The 22732-nt window shown below is 41.8% G+C and overlaps 1 protein-coding gene across 1 annotated transcript in view; it reads right to left on the reverse strand.

The window, feature by feature from the left end:
- Positions 1-2385: 2385 nt before the first annotated feature.
- LOC311271165 (potassium channel subfamily K member 2-like) overlaps positions 2386-22732 on the reverse strand; it is a 39735-nt gene continuing 19388 nt past the window's right edge. The window contains exons 4-7 of the mRNA XM_084376704.1: positions 19015-19175; positions 14378-14573; positions 12168-12310; positions 2386-7228 (exon numbers count right to left, since the gene is read on the reverse strand). Of these exons, the coding sequence (XP_084232830.1) occupies positions 6872-7228; positions 12168-12310; positions 14378-14573; positions 19015-19175 (857 nt within the window). The 3' untranslated portion in view covers positions 2386-6871. The remainder of the gene's footprint in view (positions 7229-12167; positions 12311-14377; positions 14574-19014; positions 19176-22732) is intronic.

Below are 22732 nucleotides of genomic sequence, written 5' to 3' on the forward strand. Positions count from 1 at the left end.
TCCAATTCATTCAATAGTGTGTTTTGCGGTCGCGGCAGCTTGGTGCAGAACTATAAACTTAAAAAAAAGAAAGAAAAAGAAAAGACGTTACGAGGCCAATTATATGATGAATAATACAGTAGGATTGGACAGACGACAGAGAACCTGTCGCACGAACTCATTACTCACGCAAGCCACCTACACACAGTTCCAGCTCGCTCTCGATGTGTGCGGGAGCTGCCACTCTCACCGTGTACCTCGGTAGACGGTAGCGGTTGGTGGCTGAGTCACTGCTTTTCTCTGATGTCAGTGCAGACAGAATCCCTAATGAATCCACCAGTCCTCCAACCAGACTGGCTCCGTCCATTGAATGGCTGCAGGACACTAAATACTGCCTTTATGCATCTCACTGTATCTCGAGCAGCCGTTTGAGTGCTTTTAGTGACTGTAAGGCGTCACTACAGCTATAGATAGTATAGTCTAGTCCCTGCTATATGTTCAGAGTGCTTACAAGTAAACTCTCAAGGGTTTAACAAAATTCTGCCACTCCAGCAGTGAATCATATCGGCTGCCATTTGAAGGCGCAGAGTCGTGGGTCATATCCTCTCGGTGTAATCCAGCAGCTGGGAATGTACTTTTTGTCCTGTCTGATGGGTGACAGGGCAGAGGCTTGAAGGTGACTTACAATGTCAGCCTCTATTTACAATCATTAAGTAACCTGTCAGTGCACATTAAGGAAAAACCATCAAAGCGCCTGATCAGAGCGGGTTTTGTCTATATGTTGCACACTGCGAGAAGAAGAAGGGAAGAGACTGTAGGAAGAGTTGTATTATCGCAGTGTAACAAAACATACGAGGGCAAGATTTGCAAATTAAGTGAAAGTGTCAACGCGGCGAATCGTGAGTGGCAGCTGTCTCGAGCCACACTGTGCTCTCGAGCCGCGGAGAACAGTTTGTAACTTGTGACTCAGATCGGTTCGTCAGCTCTGCTCCATTACCAGCCAGTGTCTGTCTTTGTTCACTTTGATTACACATTGTGTCCTTTGTTACTGAGCTGCACAGACCAGGCAGCAGCAGGTTGTTCAACTGGGACAAATCATGTGTAATTCTTTGTGGAAAAAAGAGTCTTGTGTAGAGTCTCCCCATGGCAAATCACTGAAATCACCACAGTGTAGGAATAACTACTAAAAAGTTTAAATAAGTTCAAATGTATCATTCATAAATTATGGTTGTTATAAAGTTAGTTTAGACACACTGTGCTGATGTTATGTTCTGACTGATCCTTCAAAGATAGGGCTAGTGATATTTACTTTCTTACTTTGTGTCACATTTGTCATTACTAATGAGCTGGAAAAACAGGGAGCAGTAGAAAGCAGCAGATCACACACCTCATTAGACTTCATCCAGAGGACATTAAAAATCACTAACATTCGGAATCAGACACAATGTTTTTTTTCCAGCGCTAATGATGGAAGTATATGAGGAGTGAGACATCGTGCTTCTTTTTCATCTCTGAGAGTTGCACAGGCAGTCGCAATTAGGCTGGTAGTGACACAGAAAGGCACCAACAATTTTACCGTGCTTACTTTTGAAGTATCTTTTACTTTAGTCTCTCTTTCAAACACAGCACCGGCTGAGCGATGTTCGAGTGCTGCTTGAACAAAGAGTGATGGGAAAGTATTTGCAAGCCGGCGGCCTTGACTTCACAATCGCATAACATGGCACCTGACGGGGAGTGAACATGTTGTGTTGTGTTTTTTCCATCACGGCCAATCGGAGCTGGAGCCGAAAAACACCCCTGACTGCTGCAGAGTTATTTGATGTGAGAGAAAATGCTGATTATACAGATTCACACTGAAGACAAAAGCCAGATGTTAGTAGGTTTTTGTCCAGTGTGTAAAACTGTCAACAGGATTCATCAAAAGCCAAAAAACAACAATGAGCTGAGTGTACTGACAAGTATTCCTCTGTAAACTAATAGTTAAAACTGCCTCGTCATTGCAGTAGGTTACATGTCCCTTCAGTACCATGAACCTGGGGACTGCAGTTCTGAGTCAGTCCCTGATCCACCATCCTGCTGCCAACGATACTCACGAGAGCACGAAACATGTGTTAATCCACCGCTGGAAGTAGTCCCCGACGAATACATCATTTCCTCCCGTTTGAGTCACATTGAATTAGAACTACAGCGCCCAGCATTTTGAAGAAATTAGAAGAAATTGATTCAAAACTCAAACTACATCTTTGCGACCAATTATTAAAGATTGTCGCGGAGAAGCAGAGGAAGTCATGAGACGGATAAACACACTGACTTAAGAAAAAAACAGGATGACATGACACAACATATTTGAAATAAAACAATAAAAACAGTGACCTTCGGTGTTCTTTTGCATACAAAATATTTTATTCTAAACCTTCTGAAAAGTTTGTCATGAGTTGAGGTGACATACCCACATAAACATATTAACATACTGGAAACACATGGTCGCCATACTGTTATTAAAATCCTAGCAAAGCCTGCGATTATAGACACATCTGATCTATAAGCACTGGAAGAAACATTTAAATAGCATGCAACACTTGTTGAAATCATGTTGACTTTGTAAAATGTGCATGTGTGTACATGACCACCCCCCACACACACATGTATATTGGCAAGTTTTTACAGATGGGCTCATCGGGAAGTTTAAAAACGACAGAATAAATAGTTCATTTTCTTTAATGGTTCTCATTTAAAAAGATCTTCATGCATAAATTTTAAAAAGTTGACCAAATCTAAACTAAAATAAGAAATGGTTCTTGATTTCACTGATGCAACGCTTTTCTGTTACCTACTATCATGATAATGATGACTAGGATTGGCACATAATCATGATTTTACTGCCGTCATGTATGAGGGCACGTGGCCTTAAAAAGCCTGTAGTTATTTTCACAGCATCCTCACTCTGTGCATACATAAATCACGACGTTGAATCATGTGCTTACATTCTTAATGAGGCTAATCTCTGCCGTCATGAATGGATAGATACATTCAACATGCTTGAACTGGGATTCTGATGCAGCCGCAGACTTAATTAAAAAACTGTCACCCAGGGGAACGAGGGGGCTGTCGTGCGAAAATGCTCGCGTGTGCTGAGATGAAATGAGTTTTCTGGAAAACCCTAATGCACATTCACGCATTCATCCAGGCACACACACTTACTGTAAACACATTCACGCACACGTATCCACGTGTGTCCTGACATATTACATAACGCTCCTTCAGCAGCGCTCCTTGACTTTCCTCTGCACTGACAGCTCATCTCGCAGCAGCTGTCACTCACACTGCTGAGGCCTCTTGGGGGCTTCACGCTGAGCATCTGCACTGAGGCTCGGTTCTGCTTTGCATTAATATGCCAGTCGTCTTTTTTTCCAGTGTATTGCAAGTAGAACACAACACGGACTTGGTTTGGATGCTATTGTTCACCTTTTAGAAACACGAGAAGAACATCATGGTAACTTTAGGAGCCCAGTCTTTGAAAGAGGCTCCTATTCGTCTCTTTTATCTTATTTTCTTCACAATGTCGTCGTGACTCCTCTTTGATTTTATGACACATGACAGCTGATGACCTTACTGTACTGTCAGTCAGGCCCCGCTCACGCTTTCAAGAAACGAGGAGATCCACGATGGATAAAGACAGCAAACTTGTAACCTACCAATACTGTCCTAGACTCGGTTGCACCAGCTATTTGTAAACCTGTGACTACTTTTACTTTTATTTAAGTCTAGTAACTGCTTGCTAGTTTTACAGTTGGACCAATAAAACATAATGAATGTCTTTAGCTAACACAGATTTTGTAAATGAAATCAAATAGCTACATATCCATTACATCAGGCATTTATAAGCTGTAACTAAGTATTGTAAATGAAATCATCTCTATGTACGACCTGCTTTGTTTAGTGCAACGTGTTTGAATTAGTTATTTATAAATCTCCGCCTCATGACTTAAGTTATAAATAGACTAAGTTTAAAGTTCCCATGAAGCAGCTAATGAGATGCAAATTGCTTTGGTATTACATGTTTCCTGTAAGAACAGGCAGCTAGGTAGAGGATTTAGCACGGATATTGATTGGCTTTTAAAGTAGCCAATAGCACTGAATATGCATGATGCCCCCCTACCATGGAGCGAGCAGTCCACCAACTCTACCGGGATAGAATAACTCAGCCTCCGAGAGGACGGCTAATAGCAGCTTGATTAGCAGCCGCCTCCGGTTACTTTAGCAACAATGTTACCGGTTTCCGTCCATCATTGTTCCCAGAGGCCCCTGTCCGGAGGTGTTCATTGGGAGGCTACTCTTTAGCAGTAGTAAGCAATAATTTTAACAGCAAGTAAAGCTATCTGTCCAGAGTTGAGAAAGTACTTTCTCCATAAAGTATGATCAAGTTTTACCAAAATCAGTGAACAAAGTTGTAAAGTGAGGCTCTACCCCGCTCTGGCGGCTTCCTCCTACTTTTACATTCATAGCAGCCTCATCATTATTAAGAAGGTGTTTATTGGGTGGAAATTGTATATGCCCCGAAGTGCAGGATGAGTCATCAACTATTTTTTAACGTTTTCCGGGAGACTACTACTATAACTAAACAATACCATTAAGAACCCCTACAAAACGACTTTTTTGGCCATTGTTGGGCCTAATACTAGTCTGTAGTTGACAAGACCTATGTGATAAAAACACTTAAACATCGATTTTGACTTCATGGGAACTTTAAACGTACAAAAAGCCGGTGCAACCGGTTCCTGCCATTGAGTTGAGGAATAAGATTACACAGGATGTTAAACTGCTCTGAAATGTGCTTTAACACAAAACAAATGTAATCCAATTTAACCAAAAAACAAAACAGCAACAACAAAAAACATACTCATCTCCACCCACACAGCCATGAATTATAGACATTTGGTATATTGTTTGGCCGTATATGACATGCTGTCACGTAAGTCACACTGTATTGTAAATGCATGTTAATGCTACAAACTGAGAATATAACAGCGTATCCTGCTGGAAAAAAAAAAAAAAGAAGCACTGAATAACACAAGACACTAAGACACACAATCCAAATCCTTCAACTTGGGACACCAGGATGGAAAAAAAAAAAATCCAATGATATGAAAAGCAATCTCATTCTTGTGGAAACATCCTGAATTTTAAAATGTGAAATCACAATGTGAATGTACATGTTAAGGAATCAAAGTGAGATATTAACTGTGCCATCATGACAATCCTACCACATCCTCAATCTTTAATCAACTCCACATCAGCTGCAGAGTGACATTTACTTAAATCAATGCTTCTATTTCAGCGTGATGCAACCTGATAATCTAAACACCTGCAGTGACATAGAGCGAGTAGAAGTTTCCAATAGTGTACATTCAGGATTGGCATCAGGAAATGATCCCTGTAACTTTATATCTGAGGGTAGTGGGCGACAGCTGTAACATCATGAAAAGCAGTGAAGTAAAGATCCTGTGTTCTTCCCAGCCGCAGAGCTTTCATTGCAACAGGTACCATACATGCCAGGGATTTATTTCCCCTCCAAGATCTATTTCCAGTTTCGTGAAAACACAGCAGTGGTTTCAGTTTTGTGGAAAATGTAGGATGGGAATTAGGGATAACAGAAACACTCCCTGATCCTTTGATCAGACTGGATACCTCCTCTGATTCCTCTGTCAGAAAAACAGTATCATTACTTTGGCATGTATAGGGGAGAAGAGGGTCTGATCAGCGAGCCTGGCACTGTGTGGTTAGTGTTTCCATCTCAGCACTTTGAGACTGGGAAGAAATGGCTAATTTAGGCTGACAGACAGAAATGAAACATATCACAAGAAACAGTTTCTCCACTCAGTTGCCATGCATTCTGTAGATTCATCTTGAAGTGATTTAAATAAAAAGGTCCATGTCCTCTCCTTACATCTGCCTCTTCTTCATACTTTTATTCGCCTCCTATATATGTATATCTATGTCTTTATTACAACTGTGCTCATGTATAACAAGTACGAGTGGACGGAGAAAGTCAGTCTTTCACGTATCGCCATCCTCACATGTTCCAGCGGTTTTCAGTAAGGCACATGTGAATTAATCCTTAGGGTGAAAAGCTGAACGTCGGTCATGGAGGAACAAAGATGTCAACATTCGTCTCTTAAGTGAGGGCGGACTGACAGGCAAATACAAGGCGTGTAAATTCATACTGGAAGAAGTGTAAACGAAAAGAGAAAGAGACATTCCTTTGTGTTGGCACAGGACCGCTGCCTCGCCAAGAACCAGAGTTCGTCGTTGATTATGTTTTTTTAGCAGCGAGGATCCTCTTTATCTGATGCAGATTTCAGGGCCTCAACAAGAGATGAGCACAGATACATCTATTGCTTTCTAAGTCTGATGAACGTATGCATTTCTGTGTGTTTTATAGGCTTCTTTGTAGGTATACGTGACAAAGATATCCAGTGTGTTGCTACCTCAATATGGGCTTTCATTTCCTTCCTGATCATGAGAGAAGTTTGTTAAACTCATGCCTCTGATACAATCATAGGTTCCAGTCTGGAGCATGCTCCTGATTTGGCTTGATCACCTCGATCATGTTGGCACGGACAAAAATGAAAAGAAGTCGGACTCCTTCGTAGAATGAATTGAACCTGGGCGCAAACACACCATAAGTATCAGTGTGTTTAACAAACAGATGAATGTATGGAGCTTGACAATTGATCTGTGTTTAAGTTGCTCTCAAGGTTTTCAATCAATGATTGGAGCTCAATCCACTTAATGAATGTGCATTAGTATCTTAACACAGATGCCGAGTCAATAAGCACTAAAGTGTGTGTGTGTGCTCAGCTCCAATCTCATTTTCATGCACAGGCTTTCCTCATTTTAGATTTTCGATGATGGCGATCTCCCGCCGGTCAGCGTAGTCGGGGCTGAGGCCGTTCAGGTAGAGGCTGCCGTTCCTGGTCAGTGCGCCCGAGACGGGACTGAGGGAGAGAGTTAAGTTGTGGCAGGCCTCTCTGTCCTCGTACAGGTTGACCGACAGCGTCCTCTTGCCAGGGGTCATTTCCTGGTTGATAGACGTGTTTATGCCCAGCTCAGATGACAGCTTGCGCTTGATGGATGCAGCTCGCTGGAACTTGTCATAGATGTCAACGCTGAGCCGCCGCCGGGTCTCTTTGAACTCCGCTGAGACGTTCGCTGTCCACTCAGCTGCGTGAGCCCGAAACTCCCCGACCTGTGGAGAGAGAACAAGATTGATGCCTGTAGGTGATCTAGCACAACCTGTTCCTCCCTGTACAGTAATGTCCATCATAACAACTACACATGCTATGATTCAGCCTGTTCTCGCTCCAAGTGCTTAAAATACAGCAGCCTGGTCCGTGGCCTTCTAGGTTTGACGCTGTAGGTACCCCTCCAGTGTGATTTCTAGAAACTCCCCTCTAGTTCAGTGATATAAAGAGAAAGCAAAGTGTCAGGACGGTGGTTGAGTGGGTAATGTAACACAAAATGTCAAAATATGTGAAATGTTTGTCAGCAAGTTTTATTTTGAAAGTCTAACTGGATATTGCAAGTAATTTTTTGTGCTTAACTTGACTGCAGAGCCAGTTATCAGGCCCCGGAGGCTGCCACTCAGCCTTGCTTCCAATCTGGCCTAAAAGCATTTTCTCCATAGACGCCATTATAAAAGAGACGTGTGTAAAACTGTTGAGAGGACATCAAGAACTGCAAACAAGGTCGAATATGACTCATTTTATTAATAACTTTTGATGCACTCAGGTTTTATATTTGTAAAACTTCCAATAAGCTGAGAAAATGTGTCTGTGAAAAACTGTAACACATGGCACATAGGATATGCAAGTTTGGGAGCTAAACTACGGTTATAGTGCTTTAAATTGTTAACCATCAAGAAACACGCATCCATAATTATTTACAGGTGCTGGGCAACAGATATGCACACAGAGAGATGAGAAAATACACACTTCTGTGTTGTTCCCAATAATTATTATATTCTCCACAGACATGCCAATGATTCAACCACAAGTATTTTTTATATAAACTGGTGTTTTCATATCCTCACATTTAACTGAGGCCACAAAGTCCTGAAAACCATTTGTGAATAAAAAATGTTCGTGCGGCGGCAAAGTAATGACTTTCCAATCTCGCACAAAAGCCCCGAGCCTATTTTCGAATGTTTTCGTTGGTGTCGGACAGAATAGGTTAATAGAAATGACCACCTGAATGTGAGCGGCTCACCAATAATGAATGGAGTTCAGTCTTGTGAGCATAAATGCCATGTTCATTAATCTGGTCATACTGTTCAACAGCTTGTGTCTTCTCTCCCATATCTTCGCTGCTCTCCAATTAGCGATGCCCATGAATGAACCTCCTTCTATTATTTGCATTAAAGGTTCATCTGTCATTGAGATGAGTGAGTGGGATTAACTAAACCGAGGGGAATGTTTTTGGAACATACTTTGTGTGATGAGATCTAGAAACTTGTTTGTATTGAGCATCTGAATGATTCGATAAGGCAATAGTTTGACATTTTGGGGAATAGGCTTATTCTCTTTCCAGCTGAGAGTTAGATGAGATGTTGAATACCGCTCTGAAATCTGCCTGTTACGGTCTTTACACCCTCGGGCTGTTTCTTTGAAGTGAGTCATTCGCACGTTCGTATTGTTTTTTCGAATACTTGTCTTTGCCGCGAGTGCTTTCACACAGAAAGCAAATATTTCGGATATATTTATCCAGCCCAGTCTCCTGCCAGAGCATTTATTAGAACCGCCAATTTGCTAGAGGATAGCGTGCGAGTGTCACAGTGTGCCTCACCCAGGTGTGAAAGTGCACGAGTGCATGGGGGTGCAGTTCCAGCGAGAGGTGATAATGACAGCACACAGAAAGTTCACATTGGGAGGAGGTCAGGCTGGGTGGGTTCGTCAGGAACAGGACCATCACCCAGGAGACCAATGTTCGGATTCTGAATGAAGCCAATAGTCAGCGGTGATTGTTTAAACAACCTTTCCTACACCTAACCAAGTCATTTTGATGCCTTTATTTTGAAAGCGTAACCAGACTTAGCGTATTTATTGTTGCTAACTCGACCGCAGAATGACAACGTCTTGCGTTCATGGGTAGGCGAAGACAAATGACAACACTGAAATGGTGAACTGCCGGGTTTATTGCATGATTTTGTGTGATGCTGGGTTGATTTTTTGCACAAACATGAACATGTGTTGTTCAATCCCATTCCTGGGGGCCCCCTGCCCTGCATGTTTTAGGTGTTCCCCTGCTCCAACACACCTAATTCAAATGATGAGCTCATTATCAAGCTCTGCTGGAGCCTGAAAATGACCTATTCGTTTTTATCCGAGCTCTGTTCTCAAGTGACTATTCAGGAATTACTCTGGCTGTCATAATGCTCGACGCTCGACTATTCAATGCATAAAGGATGGTGGCTGTTGTGTGGATTTTCATTCTGTTCTGTGTGCACCATCCATCACTTCACTGGCTATGTTTTATCTAAACTTGACTGCAGGAGCCTGCAGCAATAAAAAGAAATGCCTGTCTGTGAGCAGGGTACTGTATCTGGTAGACACAGTCTGTTTATGTTCCTTGAGAGGCAAGAGGGGGGGGGGACGAACGAATACACCATTGCTCTCACCTTCATAATCTATAAGGCCTCTCTCTGGTGGCCGTGTAGTTATTCATTAGGCTGTGAGGTGTGCTTGTTTAACGCGGACTTCTGTGTGCTTAAGTTACATTTCACGGGCTGTGTTTCGTGTGCGCTCACATTAGCCACACACACTAGGACACTTGAGTACGTGCTTTCTCCTCCTTTTTCTCACTTTCTCGGCCTGATCTTCCTCACAAACCCCCCAACCTCCCACTGCAACCTTCTCTCTCAGTAATGTATTTCTCTGTAGAGCTCACAGCCTCCACAGCCGCCCTCCTAATTATGCCTGAGCAAGATTCCTGCTGCAGACCGCCGTGTAGTCCCCCTGTTTCATGTTGTTTAAGGAATAAAGAAAGGTGGGGCTTTTGCAGGAGTGTGTGTGTGTGTGTGTGTGTGTGTGTGTGTGCATGGATGCGTGCTTCCCTCCATCCTTTTTGCACGTAAATAATGAAACTGCCAGAACAGCAAGGCATCTTATTACTCAGCAGCAGCACAACAAATATTTAATCCAACGCTTGTAAAGGTGGTATTTTCTCCACAGGGCACAGTCAGGAAGGATGTTCATCACCTCAGATTTATGTCTCGAGGAGTGAACTGGAAAACACCGTGAGATATTTCTCTGTCACTATGAGAGGAGACGGATGCGATCGCACCTGTGAACTTACTGCAAACTCTCCCCCCCCTCCTACAGTATTATATTTGTGGCTTGTTAGGCTGCTGAAGAGGCGTGTAGGCGTCGACATGAAGCAGCTGCGGCAGCTTGAAGTGGTCTAATGCACACGGAGTCGTGCTAGTATTTGTGATCTTTGAATATGAAACAGAAATGTGTTCACCCTGCTGCTCAAGTTGACACGTTTTCTTTTAAAACATGCATATTGCAACCGACTGAAATGCTTCTTTGAAGGTCTCGGTATGCTGAAACAAAGCTTGTACTTTAGTCGAAGAGCTTCTGACACCACACTTTTGTTGCTTATTGTGTGACATTTTGATCATATAATCCACTTTATGTAGAGATTTGCAAGTTGTACAAAGCTGTGAAAGTAAGGAAGGATTTGAACTTCTCTCGCAAGCACTCTTACTTCTTTCTCCACAAAATATCACCTGCTCCTTCCAGTGTGTCTTCACCTCTCTTCAGTGCCAGATTGCTCCCGCATCTACCGGTGACTCCCCAGTGTACTCTCTTTGCGACTCTCTCTAAATGTTTTTGATCTCTCGTGTGCTCACTTTTTTGATGCCTTTGTTTGACAATGTTTTTCTCTACTTTATGCGCCGATTTCACCGCAGTCACCCTCTCCAGTCTGCCAGTGCTGCCTGTCCCTGTCACCCAGTGAGACCACTCAACCCAGTCACTCGCCTCAACCCGCTCACCTGCCTGCCCTCGTCTTCGTCATCGCTACTGTTGTTAAAATAAATCTCCTATTTTTGCACAACTCCTCGTGTCTCTGCGTTTGGGTCCAACCAAAAACCAAAACCTCACAGCTGGATTTCAAATGTGCAACGGCCCAGCAGCCTTAGACTCACAGGTTCCCCAAAAGCCCCAGGCTCAGCGCTCGCTCAGCTTATAATAATTTGATTAATTGTTCGGTTGGTAACACTTCAGATAACGTTCATGTCTATGATACATGGTAGGCACATTCATATATCCTAAAATACATTATAAGGCTTCAGAAAACTCTTAATAAATGATTCTAATCGTTCATGACGATGAATAACAAGGTTTATTCAGTATTATAAATGGTGGACATAATCAATAATACACCTTTTAAAACATCTTTTTCATGCACAAGAACCGATATAGAAAACTGAAGAGAAGTAAAATAATGAAAAAGCACAATATGTCTCCCATAAGTTTAGCTTTCATAATGCTTGAGAACACTGTCTGAAAGAAGAATCTGAATCCTGTGTCGCAGCACATTACAACTACTATAACAGAAATTTGAGGACTTGTACTTTGAATTTACTACTTTTTATACCGTCAACTCTAAAAAATACTTGCAGCATTTGATGGCCTCAAGTAAAGTAAGACTAGTTAATATTGCGCTCACTCTGAATATTCCTTGAAATTGTGACCCGACAGCAATTACTATTCGAGGTCTGTTTTCTTTTTATCTATTAGCTTTGGCATTCATGTCGTTGGGGCAGTGCCAACCACAAGCTTGGCACTGACTGTGTGAGACTTTATCCGTCCCCTAAAAGTCTTTATCCTCTTATTCACTAACAGTGACACATTTAGTGACTCACAGGGCAGGCTGGGAATAGTAATATTTTATATTTTATGACATATTTAGCCTTTGGAGAGGAAAAAGAGACAGCTGGGTCCTAATCATTACAAAAATAACAGGTTTTTAAGTGAAAATGGTCTCCCAGCATCCTCTTCCACCTTTGTGAGGAAAACCTCAGAGGTGAAATTGAGTTTTTCCTCCTTTACCAGAGAGACGTTTCTTATCTCCCGCCTGCGTCACCTCTAGTGCGACATAACTCGCAGCTCATCAGCACGTACCTCCTCTTTAGTCTTCTTGGAGATGACCCGGAACCAGTCTCCAATCATGCTGAGCACAGCCGCAAAGTACGCCAGGCCCACCATGATCCAGAACCACACCACGGGCTTGTAGTAGTCCAGATAGTCTGGACTCTCCGCCCCAGCTGCAGAACCAAAGACATAAGGATCAGGTCACACGAGTCTGTTACATTATCCTGGGTTAGCTAACAAACTGAATCGTTCTGAGAGGAATGATTTTATTGGCCTAATGCAGTCAGCTGAGTAAAATGGGTCTTTAACTTTTATACTTGTATCGTTTAATGAGCCTTCGTCTTTCCATCTTTCGTCTTTCTCTCAGCTGTACCGATGCCTTTAATTGCCCCTCAGTCCTCAATAGAGACAGTATAGGAGAATAGAGGGCAAGAAAATGTCAGTGCTCTAATAATGATTAATGGATATTGTTCATAAAGCCATAATGTTAAATCTTGACTTAGATCTGATTATGTAAACATTTACATATACTGTAAACTAGAATACTGTTATGGATGTTAGAATATATAGAGATGTACAGTAGGTTTAAACAGCAGATTTGTCTCATGGCTCATCTACTGTAACTGGTGTAGAAAATAAACTCCACTTAAGATTTTCTTTTGTTTTTAGTTGGCAATATTTAGTTCAGTAAGACTACATACACAGTATGTTTTTAACACTTGGTCCCCGTTTTGTTTGTGTAGTGTACACAGGTGTGGGTGGTGACGTCGGCAGGATTCACACAATATGTTTATGTGAGAAACAAACAGAAAAACTCCACATGGCCCTTTTATTAAACTTTAAGCTGTTTGTTTCTTTCTTCTTCTGCTATTTAGTGCACAGATTATTTACATTTTTGCCCATAAAACAAATGTTACTTTAAATCAAGTCAATGTAAATCTTATGCTATAATTAATGTTTTCCCTTTAGCTGTTTATGTGTGTTACCAGAAGATACCTCTGTGTATTTTTGACATACGGAGGTGTCATGTACTTCCTGGTGAAAATGAGATAAAAGTTTTGTATGACTTGAAATAAAAATTAACTTAAAACACATGTGGGTCAAGATTAACTAAATATTTAGATAAGTGAATAGATAATAGATTTAGATAATTAAAAATGATGGATGTATATGTAACATGTCTGAGAGCACCTGCAGTCAAACTGGATGCGAGCTGTGTCCTTAATAAACCAGCTGTGATGCCACACAGCCCACCGTGCAGTTAGATAACCTCCCGTCACAGCACCAAGTTTAACTAACCACAGTCCAGGCTGATTAGTTTACTGGTGGCGTAATCTAATCCATAATTATTAGGCCCGCTAAGGGAAATTTAATCTGGCAGCTAAGTGTTTGTGATTCTCACATCTGCCTCTCCCGTTTCATCCATCAAGCGGGTCAAATCAAGATAATACCACCTGCTCACACACGCACACACGTTTACAGACGCACACGTGTGCTCACTTTCTCTCTTGCTTATTGTCTTCCACATACACAAGTTTATCCTGTATTACCGCTACGTATAATGTGTGCAATTTAAGTACGCTTATTCACTTTCTTGCCAAGAGTTAGACGAGAAGACAAGATATATTAATATACTTAGTGAACCTTAGAGGTTTCCACCTGTTTTTGTCTTTATGCTAAACTAAGCTAACTAGCTGCTTCCTCCAGGTTTACTGTAAGGCATTAAAAACTTTCCATCCAATTTTCAGCAAGCAGGCCAAAAAGTGTTTGTTCCAAAAATGTCAAACTATCCCTTTAGATGTGAGGGTTGGATGACCCTTTCACCGCCATGGGATGGCTCTGATAAATGTGTGTGAAGGCTGATGCAAGCGATTGTATTCATTAAAGTATTATTTGCCTGAGATAATTATTTTTGCTAAATAACACATCGATTTTAACGTTCTCTTATGATTTGTGAGGAAAACATTCGGGAAAGTTCTCTGGCAGTAATGAGGAGAGATGTGCGCTTTCAAGAGATGCGAGCGAGGAACACATTGCAGCTGCACCGGAGAAACTGTCAGAATAAATATATCATAAAGTCAAGCACAGAATGTAATGGGAGGCCAAAGGGAGACTTATCGCTGCAGTGCACATCTGTTGAGTCAGACTGGCTGAGGAATAAGTCGCCTATAAATACACTGATTCTAAACTGGGCGTGAAAATGAAAGACGGCCTATAAATCAGAAAGAAAATCGAATGACCTTTTTCGCCGGCGACAAAGTCTCCGAAGCCGATCGTGGTGAGAGTGATGACCACGAAGTAGATGGACTCGAGGGTGCTCCATCCCTCGATGTGCTTGAAGATGACGGCCGGCAGGGCCACGAAGATGAGGCAGCCGAACAGGATGAAGAGCAGCGTGGAGAAGACGCGGATCTTTGTCTGGCTGACTTTCCACTTCTGGAAGGGAGATTGAAGAGATGCATTCAGAAAATAAACTTTTAATGAAAGAGCTGGAGAACTGTGGAGAGCAGAGGCTTTTAATGCAAGTAGTCGATTTTTTCAGTTTAATCCACTTGTGTAAGTGATTATTTGCAGCCCGAGACGTTTCCGACTGTGACTGTAAAGGAAATGAACACTTAGAGACATTTTGCCCACTTCCCTCTCCCCGATTCCCCCGGGATTTTCTTTTCTTTTGCTCAGTTCACATTGTGATGAGTCACTTCCTTCAACCTCCTTCTAGGAATACATTTGCTGTTTTCTAACATCTCAGACGTCAGCCTGCCAAGCTCTTGTGACATAACTTTCGCTGTCAGATGGCACGCCCGCCCAAGCTGCGGAGAGGTGGCGAAAGACTTGACATGTCTCACATACACAGTCAAAGTAGCAGATATCATAACGGATTACTTGCAGTTACGGCCTGTCCTCAGGTGTGACTATGAGCCCTGCGGTCCCTCGTTTGCATCACAGTTGCAGTACATTAGACCATCTTCTGCATGCTGCTGATTTCTTTGCTGCCTTTTCCACCTGACGTGACTGCTTTCAGCTGGTTCCCACTTGTACGGCGCCCTTTTTTCTTTTTTTTTTTTTACTTCCAGTTATGTAAGCCCACAGCGCAGAGCCTCAGAGGGGGAAGAAGCGCAAAGTGCAGGCAGACATCAGATCACTGACTCTATCTAATGGTGGCTGTGCTGAACAAAGCACAGGACAGTAGTGTACAGTTTAAAGAGACCCACAGTGGACTAAATTATGGACTAATGTAGCTGAGGTGGTTTCTCAGCCAGCACGTTCTCTACACAGCACAGCAGCTACTTCAGCAGCTGTTACAGTCCATTTATTTTCTTGCTGGAGCCAGCTGACAGCCTCTCTCCTCCTCCTCCCCCGGGAGGGAAGCCACAGAGAATCAAAATCATAATTAACCTGTTGCTGCCACGTGCCTGGATTCTTTACGGCATGCTATTGTTAGAGCTTTTACACTCTCTATACTTCTGGCTGCACAAAGATGTAAAAGGACATCCGGTAAAAAGGAAGGCAATGTCGATAGTGAACCGACAGTAACCTCTCTGGGGACTCCATCATCAGGGACATCAAGACAGCTGAAACACAGCTCCTTCCCCTTCAGCTACTGTCAACAGAAAGCCTGACTTTTGATACGTGTCAGTACCAACGACACCACGCAACAGCAGTCTGAACTGTTTCAAATCACAGAGGCTCCACGCTGGATTTTAGACTGATTCCAGCTCCTTAAATGTGAATATTTTCTGGTTTCTTTACTCCTCTATGACAGTGATCTGATTATCTCTGTGCTGCGGACAAAACAAGACATCTGACGACGTCATCTTGGGCTTTGGGAAACACTGATGGACATTCTTCACCATTTTTCTGACAAGACCAGACAGCTGATTGATAGATGGATTAGTTGCAGCCCCAGAGGATTTCACTCTCTAATCCCATCCTACCATCAGGTCACGATATTAGCTGGTTCTTATGACTCCTCAGCCAACGCACTGTACACGGCTCTAATCACAGTCCGCTGACACCCAGATTTACAGGGAACACGGATGTTAACAGGTTCTCACCACCTAATTAACTCTTCACACTTGTATGAAGAAAAGTGATGTGTAAGTGTTATCATCTGTGCTGTTTTTTCTTTAACCCCATAGCGCACTAATTTGGTGTTCTGCTGACTCATACATTCATTCATACATTTAGTTTATAATGGAAAGGAAAGAGAAATGGCTTTTATTTTCCCAGGAGGTTTTGGGCCTGGTGGCAGAAATAATTGTACGTCTAAAGCGAGGTTTACAGGGAACCAATCTTATGAGTCATTATTCTATAACACATGATGGTATATAATACGTTATGCTTACTTCCATTGTAGAGTCTACAGTTAGACTTTTTCTTTGTCTGCTTTTATTTTTGTGAACCGCTTTGTATTGCATCCATCTGTGTGATTAAGTTATTACGACTCATTATCATCCATCCAGTCATCAAATAGCTGCGCAGTCCATCAGTGAACAGTGTAAAAGCACATGTGCTTCTGGTTCAGGGACAAGTAAAAAAAACAACAACAGATATTTGTTATACTTTGAGAAAATAAAAAAGACTGACGCATCTAATCTGCTTTACTTGTGGAAACTCCTTGACTGTCTCTGTTGTCGATACCTTCCTTATTGGCTTAGTAACTGAGCAGCTGTTTAATTGCTTCCCTACTTCAGGGAGAGCCGTTGAGTTTCCAGGAAAAAACTTAATGACCATCCATCAACCCGACTGTCCATTTATATTCCCTCAAACATGACTAATGGTGCCTTCTAACTGCTCCTGGCAGAGCTGTGACGCGTGTTTTCCTGTGCATGTGTATACCGTACATTCTGTCTACGGACATAAGTCAATGTGTAACTTGCGGCTCGGTAAATCGGACCACCATCGTTATTTCAGAGTGATGTATCGATCTGTGTGCTGCTAGTTTATTCCACTGCCTTAAACAAAGAAATGAGATGGAAACAGTCCAGTGAGCTCAGCACAAAAGGTGACAGAAACACCAAAACTTGTTTCTTTGCTGTTACATATAGTGATCTCGGCTTTCATTACTGGAACAAACTGCTTTCTAGATTAGGTTTCCAGGGGTCCGTTTCACAAAGCAGGTTTAGTGAAAACTCTGAGTCTGTTAACCCTGAAATGAGGGAAACTCTGAGTTTTCCGTTTCACAAAGGGAGGTAACTCAAACCAGAGAAAGAGGGGTAACTCTAGCCTGTTTCACAGAGAGAGGTAATTTAAGCTCTCGGTCAGTTACCATGGTAACATGCTCTATGAACCTAACCTGGTCGGGACCAGGTTTTTCTCAACAAACCTCGAGTTTCTCTCCGTCTCCGCCCTCTTTCAGCCACACACGGTATTTGATTTCCTCATTCATTCAGTCAGCAGGCGAGTTTTGGCGTAATATAGTTCTGCCGTCTGTTTTTTGAGAAAATCATTGCAAAAATCAGTCAGTAGGCGACATTAGAAGTTATATTAGGTGGCGACTATTTTCACTACCATGGCATGTCCTTTTGATAATGATCCCGTGGATGAAGGTGCAGCATTACTGCGCAGAGAATTAAATATTCGTCGGGAGATGATTATCAGACCGCGCATAGATGTTCTTGCATTTCCAGACAATTATCTTTTTGAGCGGTCCGTTTCACGTCACAGTCCACCATTTACATACACAACCTAATCCGTCCTTACATTTCCAACATTACCAACCGAAGTCATGCTCTCACATCCAGCAGATATTGTGTGTTGCGCTGCGCTTTTTTGCAAATGGGAGTTTTTTATACAACGTCGGAGATGCAGAGCACTTTACAAAAGTTAAAAAAAAAGTCATGAAAGGGAAATAAATATTTTTATGAATAGGCTTAAAATATATAGGCTAGATAGTTCTAGGCATATTACATTTTATTAAAGCACTTGTGTCTTGGGGGCTGAGCTCAGAGGATGAGCTCCCTCCAGGCTTAGGGCCGGCTCCTCTGCCTCTGTTAGAGGTGCGGTGCTGGGCCACCACCCGTTTTACGGGCATCTGCTTTCTTTCTGTTGGCTGAGTAGAAGTCTGTGTTAGTTTAAATAGGCTTAATTCTTTAACAGAACATGATATAGATGAGAAGACAATTATGTGTGTGAAAACAGCATTATGTTGGGGATAAAACAACTGTACAGTCAAACAGCCACTTAATATTTACTTTACAATGTAAAACATGATCAAAATGAGGTACCCCGTGAGATTATGCCGGTCTCACCTGTTTGAACAATGTTTTTATGTTTCATCTTAAGCTGCTTACACTTCCTTCTCAAAACGTGCTCAAAATCACCGTATGAGCGCATTAATAAAAAAAAAACGTGGCCCTCCTCTTCCCCGTTGCCATAGTGACTCGTCGAATCGGGGCTCCATTGACGCTGTCTTTTTAGACTTGTGACGCACGCGCTTAACTCCAGGTGAAACTACTCCGAGTTGATCAAACTAACTCAAATCAGCTGTTCTGGAACCGAAAACGCAGAGTTTCCTATCTCAGAGTAGATCAACTCAGAGTTCAAGGTTAGACTCAGAGTTTGTTGAACCTGCTTTGTGAAACGGACCCCAGGAGTCAGTTGACATGGCAACCCCAAAACCGCATCCAGCACACAGTTTCCTGCTATTGTTTCCTATCAAGGGATAATTAAGTTGCAGATCTAACCTTTACACTTGAAGCAATTCTTTATGCTCCAGCAATATAATTTTACAGCTGCCTTTGCGTCACCTGGATAATTGGGTCGTCAAATGTGGCCGTGATGTCTACAGTAAAATGGCTCACTGCACACAGGTAAACATACAGACGGATTTCAGATGATTGAAAGATAAAACAAAAAATGAAAAAAAGGAGCTCACCACGATCATCTTCTCTACTCTGGCGATGCCCTTCCCAAAAATGGTCCCCAACTGGTCCCCGACACCAGCCAGTAAGAATCCAAATAAGGGGATCCCCAGCAGAGCGTAAATGATACAGAAGATCCTGCCGCCTTCTGTGTGAGGAGAGATGTTCCCGAAACCTGACAGAAAAGAAACAGATTCAAGTCAGAATAAATGTTAAACATTAATCTGCAAAATACAGTGGTATGGTTTTAGAGTCGCAGTGTGTATGTTGTTATTAAGAGGACATTGTAAGTTCCTATGAGACGAATAGGGAACGTTCTCTGTTTTAACTCGTCTTTATAGCCAGATCTACCAATTCTCATCCCATCCATGGGCTGTGGTAAAACAGGAACGGTGCCCCTGCAAAATAGTTTGGATGCTGAATGGCAGACTTTTACCAACAGTCTTCATCAAGTGAGTCAAACTATATTTCAGCAGACAGTATAGTGCCTGTTTTTCTTCTCAGAACTGTTTACGTTGCACTTCTGTAAGCTATACTTCACAGTTTCCTTCTGGACTTTTCCCTATATTTTATTTATTTTTTTCCCTTTTTCTCTATTTAATGTGTTTTTGCTACGTGTGTGACTTGAAGGTACAGTTTTATTTACTTTTATGCATGAAACTTTTATGCCTGTTGTAGAGGAGATTGTTGAGTCATGTCATCTTGTAACTCTGAAACAAACAACACAGAGAACATTTACACACACACATGGTTTTGTGTGTGTGTGCCTTTGTTGTTGCATTATTTTTCTGAGGCAATGACTGTATTGATGTTTCTGAGCTCATGTTATGCTCTCTTCTGCTCTTTTCATTTTGAACTTTTCTCTGGGAGGAAACAGAAAGCATTTACGCTTGAAAGACCCGGGGAATGCGGGGACGTGATGCTTGTGTCTTGCAATTAAGCTCTGAGAAACAGACCTAGAAAGTGTGGTCCTAGCAGAAGTTATGACTCAGGGATAGTTCTTGACTTCACCAGGACTTGTCATTGTATATTTTCACATTCTGTGCACATCATATTTTCATGAAAGTTGCCAGAAGCAGTTCAAACTAAACTGGGCAGACAAGCTTGACTTTGAGGAAACTGCAGCAGAAAAGCTTTGAGAAATGTTACGAGTTAAAGATGGAAGTCATGTCAAAGCTTTGACTCAGACTAGAGTTCATCATTCACACCCACTACCCTCAAGCAACTCCGATGTGAGTGAAAAAATTGATAAAATATATATAAATATATAAAATGAACACCAAAAATGAAAAGACATGCAGTTGCAGAGTATGCACAGAGTCCATCAGTGGTTCGCTGCCTTTCATCTTCTCTCAAAACCTGTCATCATGTACAGCTAGAGAAGCTAATGAGGCTAACAGAAGTGCGTGGCCTCGTAAACACAAACCCCTCAAAACCTGCGCCTTAAGTAAACCTGACTCTGCACGTCCAACAGCATGCGACTTTCATTATTTAACGTTTCATACAGAGTCTGCATAATGAACTACTTCCACTTTTCTTTATTAATGGAGTCATGTGTCTCAGGATGGGAGCCGCAGGGCGCCTTCTAACGACTTTCCTGAGTCACTTTGGAGTCAAGTGACTCTGAATGAGAGAAAAATTGTCAATCAAGTCTCACTAATTTCATGATTAGTTCAATGGGAGACAGGATACCGGATTAGTTTTTAACACCTCTGGGTGCCTCCGCGAGAAACAGCAGCTCTCTAATTTGAAGCCGCGCTCACTTCTGTGTTTTTTAGACCGAATCAAACACATTAATTATTGTTTATATTGTCAGCTCTTCAGTGCTATCATAATATAAGACGTGAAAAGCGAGGTTCACTTAGCAAGCTCAGAGAGTAAGTGTCATTCACTGGATTAAAATGCTGCCATTCAGAGATAATTGACTGTCATTGTATTCAAATAGGAAAAAAAATGGCATGATTAGTGTAAACAAGCTTATATTAGCACTTTTAAAATGACAATTTAAGCACTTGAACGTTGCTAAAAATGTTGAGAAATAGCATGTATCTGATATCTATTTGACTAAAAAGCTGGATTAGTTTCACACTTGACTTCAACACTGCCTGCATGAATAATACATCAACCTTTAAGTTTCCAATTTATAATGAGCTGAAGCCTTGAACTGGACAAACCCGTTTATCAGTGTGGCCCACAAATCACTGCATTCATGACACCACTGACAGGGTTATGCAATGATCACAGGCAGTAACGTGTCACGGTCTGCGCTGTCTCTTGGCCAATAAAAGCTTAATGACTTCCTTCGAAACTCATTAAGAGACGCTGGGAGACGTCAGCACGGCATTCAACTGAGAAACTTTATCAGCTTCTGCGAGAGAAACAGTGATTGTTGTATAATGGATCATTTTATTGAGAAAAAAAGTAATTGAAAATGCTGTCATGGTGGGTTTTAGGTGGTATTAAAGTAAGCTGATTAAGTATACAATGACTATGATTATAGTTCTTTGTATCCGACTTTGATACAGGTCATCTAAAAAGCATATTCTGTTTGGATATTCTGAATTAGGCCTCATTTTCCAATCTAGCATTTTCCATTTGGAGGTACAATATATAAGAAATTGCATTTAAAACAAACTAACAAAACTAATGAACATCATCAAGAGAGTGTGAAGAAATAACAGTGTTGACATTAACGTCAAAGATGTCTATGTATAGTGTTGAAGCTACTGAAGTTAGCATGCTAATCAGCTAGGCCCAGGCCTGAAAACCTCTTTCTCCAAAGCTCCTCCCCAGGTAGTCCAGCTAGCTGCATGGCTAACTGAGCTAACAAGCTAACAGTAGCTACAGTCATGGATGTATAAACGGAATACAGTTTGCAGCAGTTAGCCTTTAATTCCGTGACTTTTTGACATCACACTGTGTCACCATGTCACACATTTGCATAATTTATGTATCTATTCATGTGAGAAGTGAAGCTAACTGGAAGCTTTATACAGAAAAAGGCGACCGGAGACACGCTGAGCGGTGCTGGTTCAGGCATGTGTGAGCTGACCAATCAGAGCAGACTGGGTAATCAGGAATTGGCCCTAAAGAGACACTGCACTGGACAGTTTGAGAACACTGTTGTGTTTTTTGAGCGTTAAAGCTAAATGAGCATCATATGTCTCCTCAAAAATGAAATCAAACACATTATGATTGGAATCAGGACATCTGCGCTCCACTGGAAACAGCATTACAATAGAGTCCAGGAGGACAAGTTTATCAAAAAGAATAATAATGACTTTTTCCTCTAGATCCGTTTTGATGCAGCTGGAATATAACAGTTGGAGAGACGCAGCCAAGGAATCCCACAGGGAAGAAATACTGTGAGATCAATCGCTACTGCACCTTTTTTACTCCCAGGAGACGCAGGAAAGGAGGTATAGAGATGAAACTTATTTCAATTCATTTCTTGGATGAAGTATATAGATGAAAGTAAGCAGAGTGGAGATGCTTTGCCTCAATACTGAACTTCCAATTAAAGATCACTGCATAAACAAATCAATCTGTGGATGTGAACCACTTCTAGCTGAATGGAAAAAAGCTAGAGGAAGATAAGAAAGCTGAATGAGGCAGCTCGCCTGCTGAATTATTTTCCTTTCTAGACTTTATTGTGTCGGTTATCAGGTTGTTCACTGAAAAAATAACACAATGATTTTTAGAAAAAGCCTCTCTGAAATATCCTTGCATAGC

The sequence above is a fragment of the Pagrus pagrus genome (genome assembly GCF_965226575.1).
Source record: "Pagrus pagrus genome assembly, chromosome: 16".
In the NCBI taxonomy this organism is placed as follows: Eukaryota; Metazoa; Chordata; class Actinopteri; order Spariformes; family Sparidae; genus Pagrus; species Pagrus pagrus.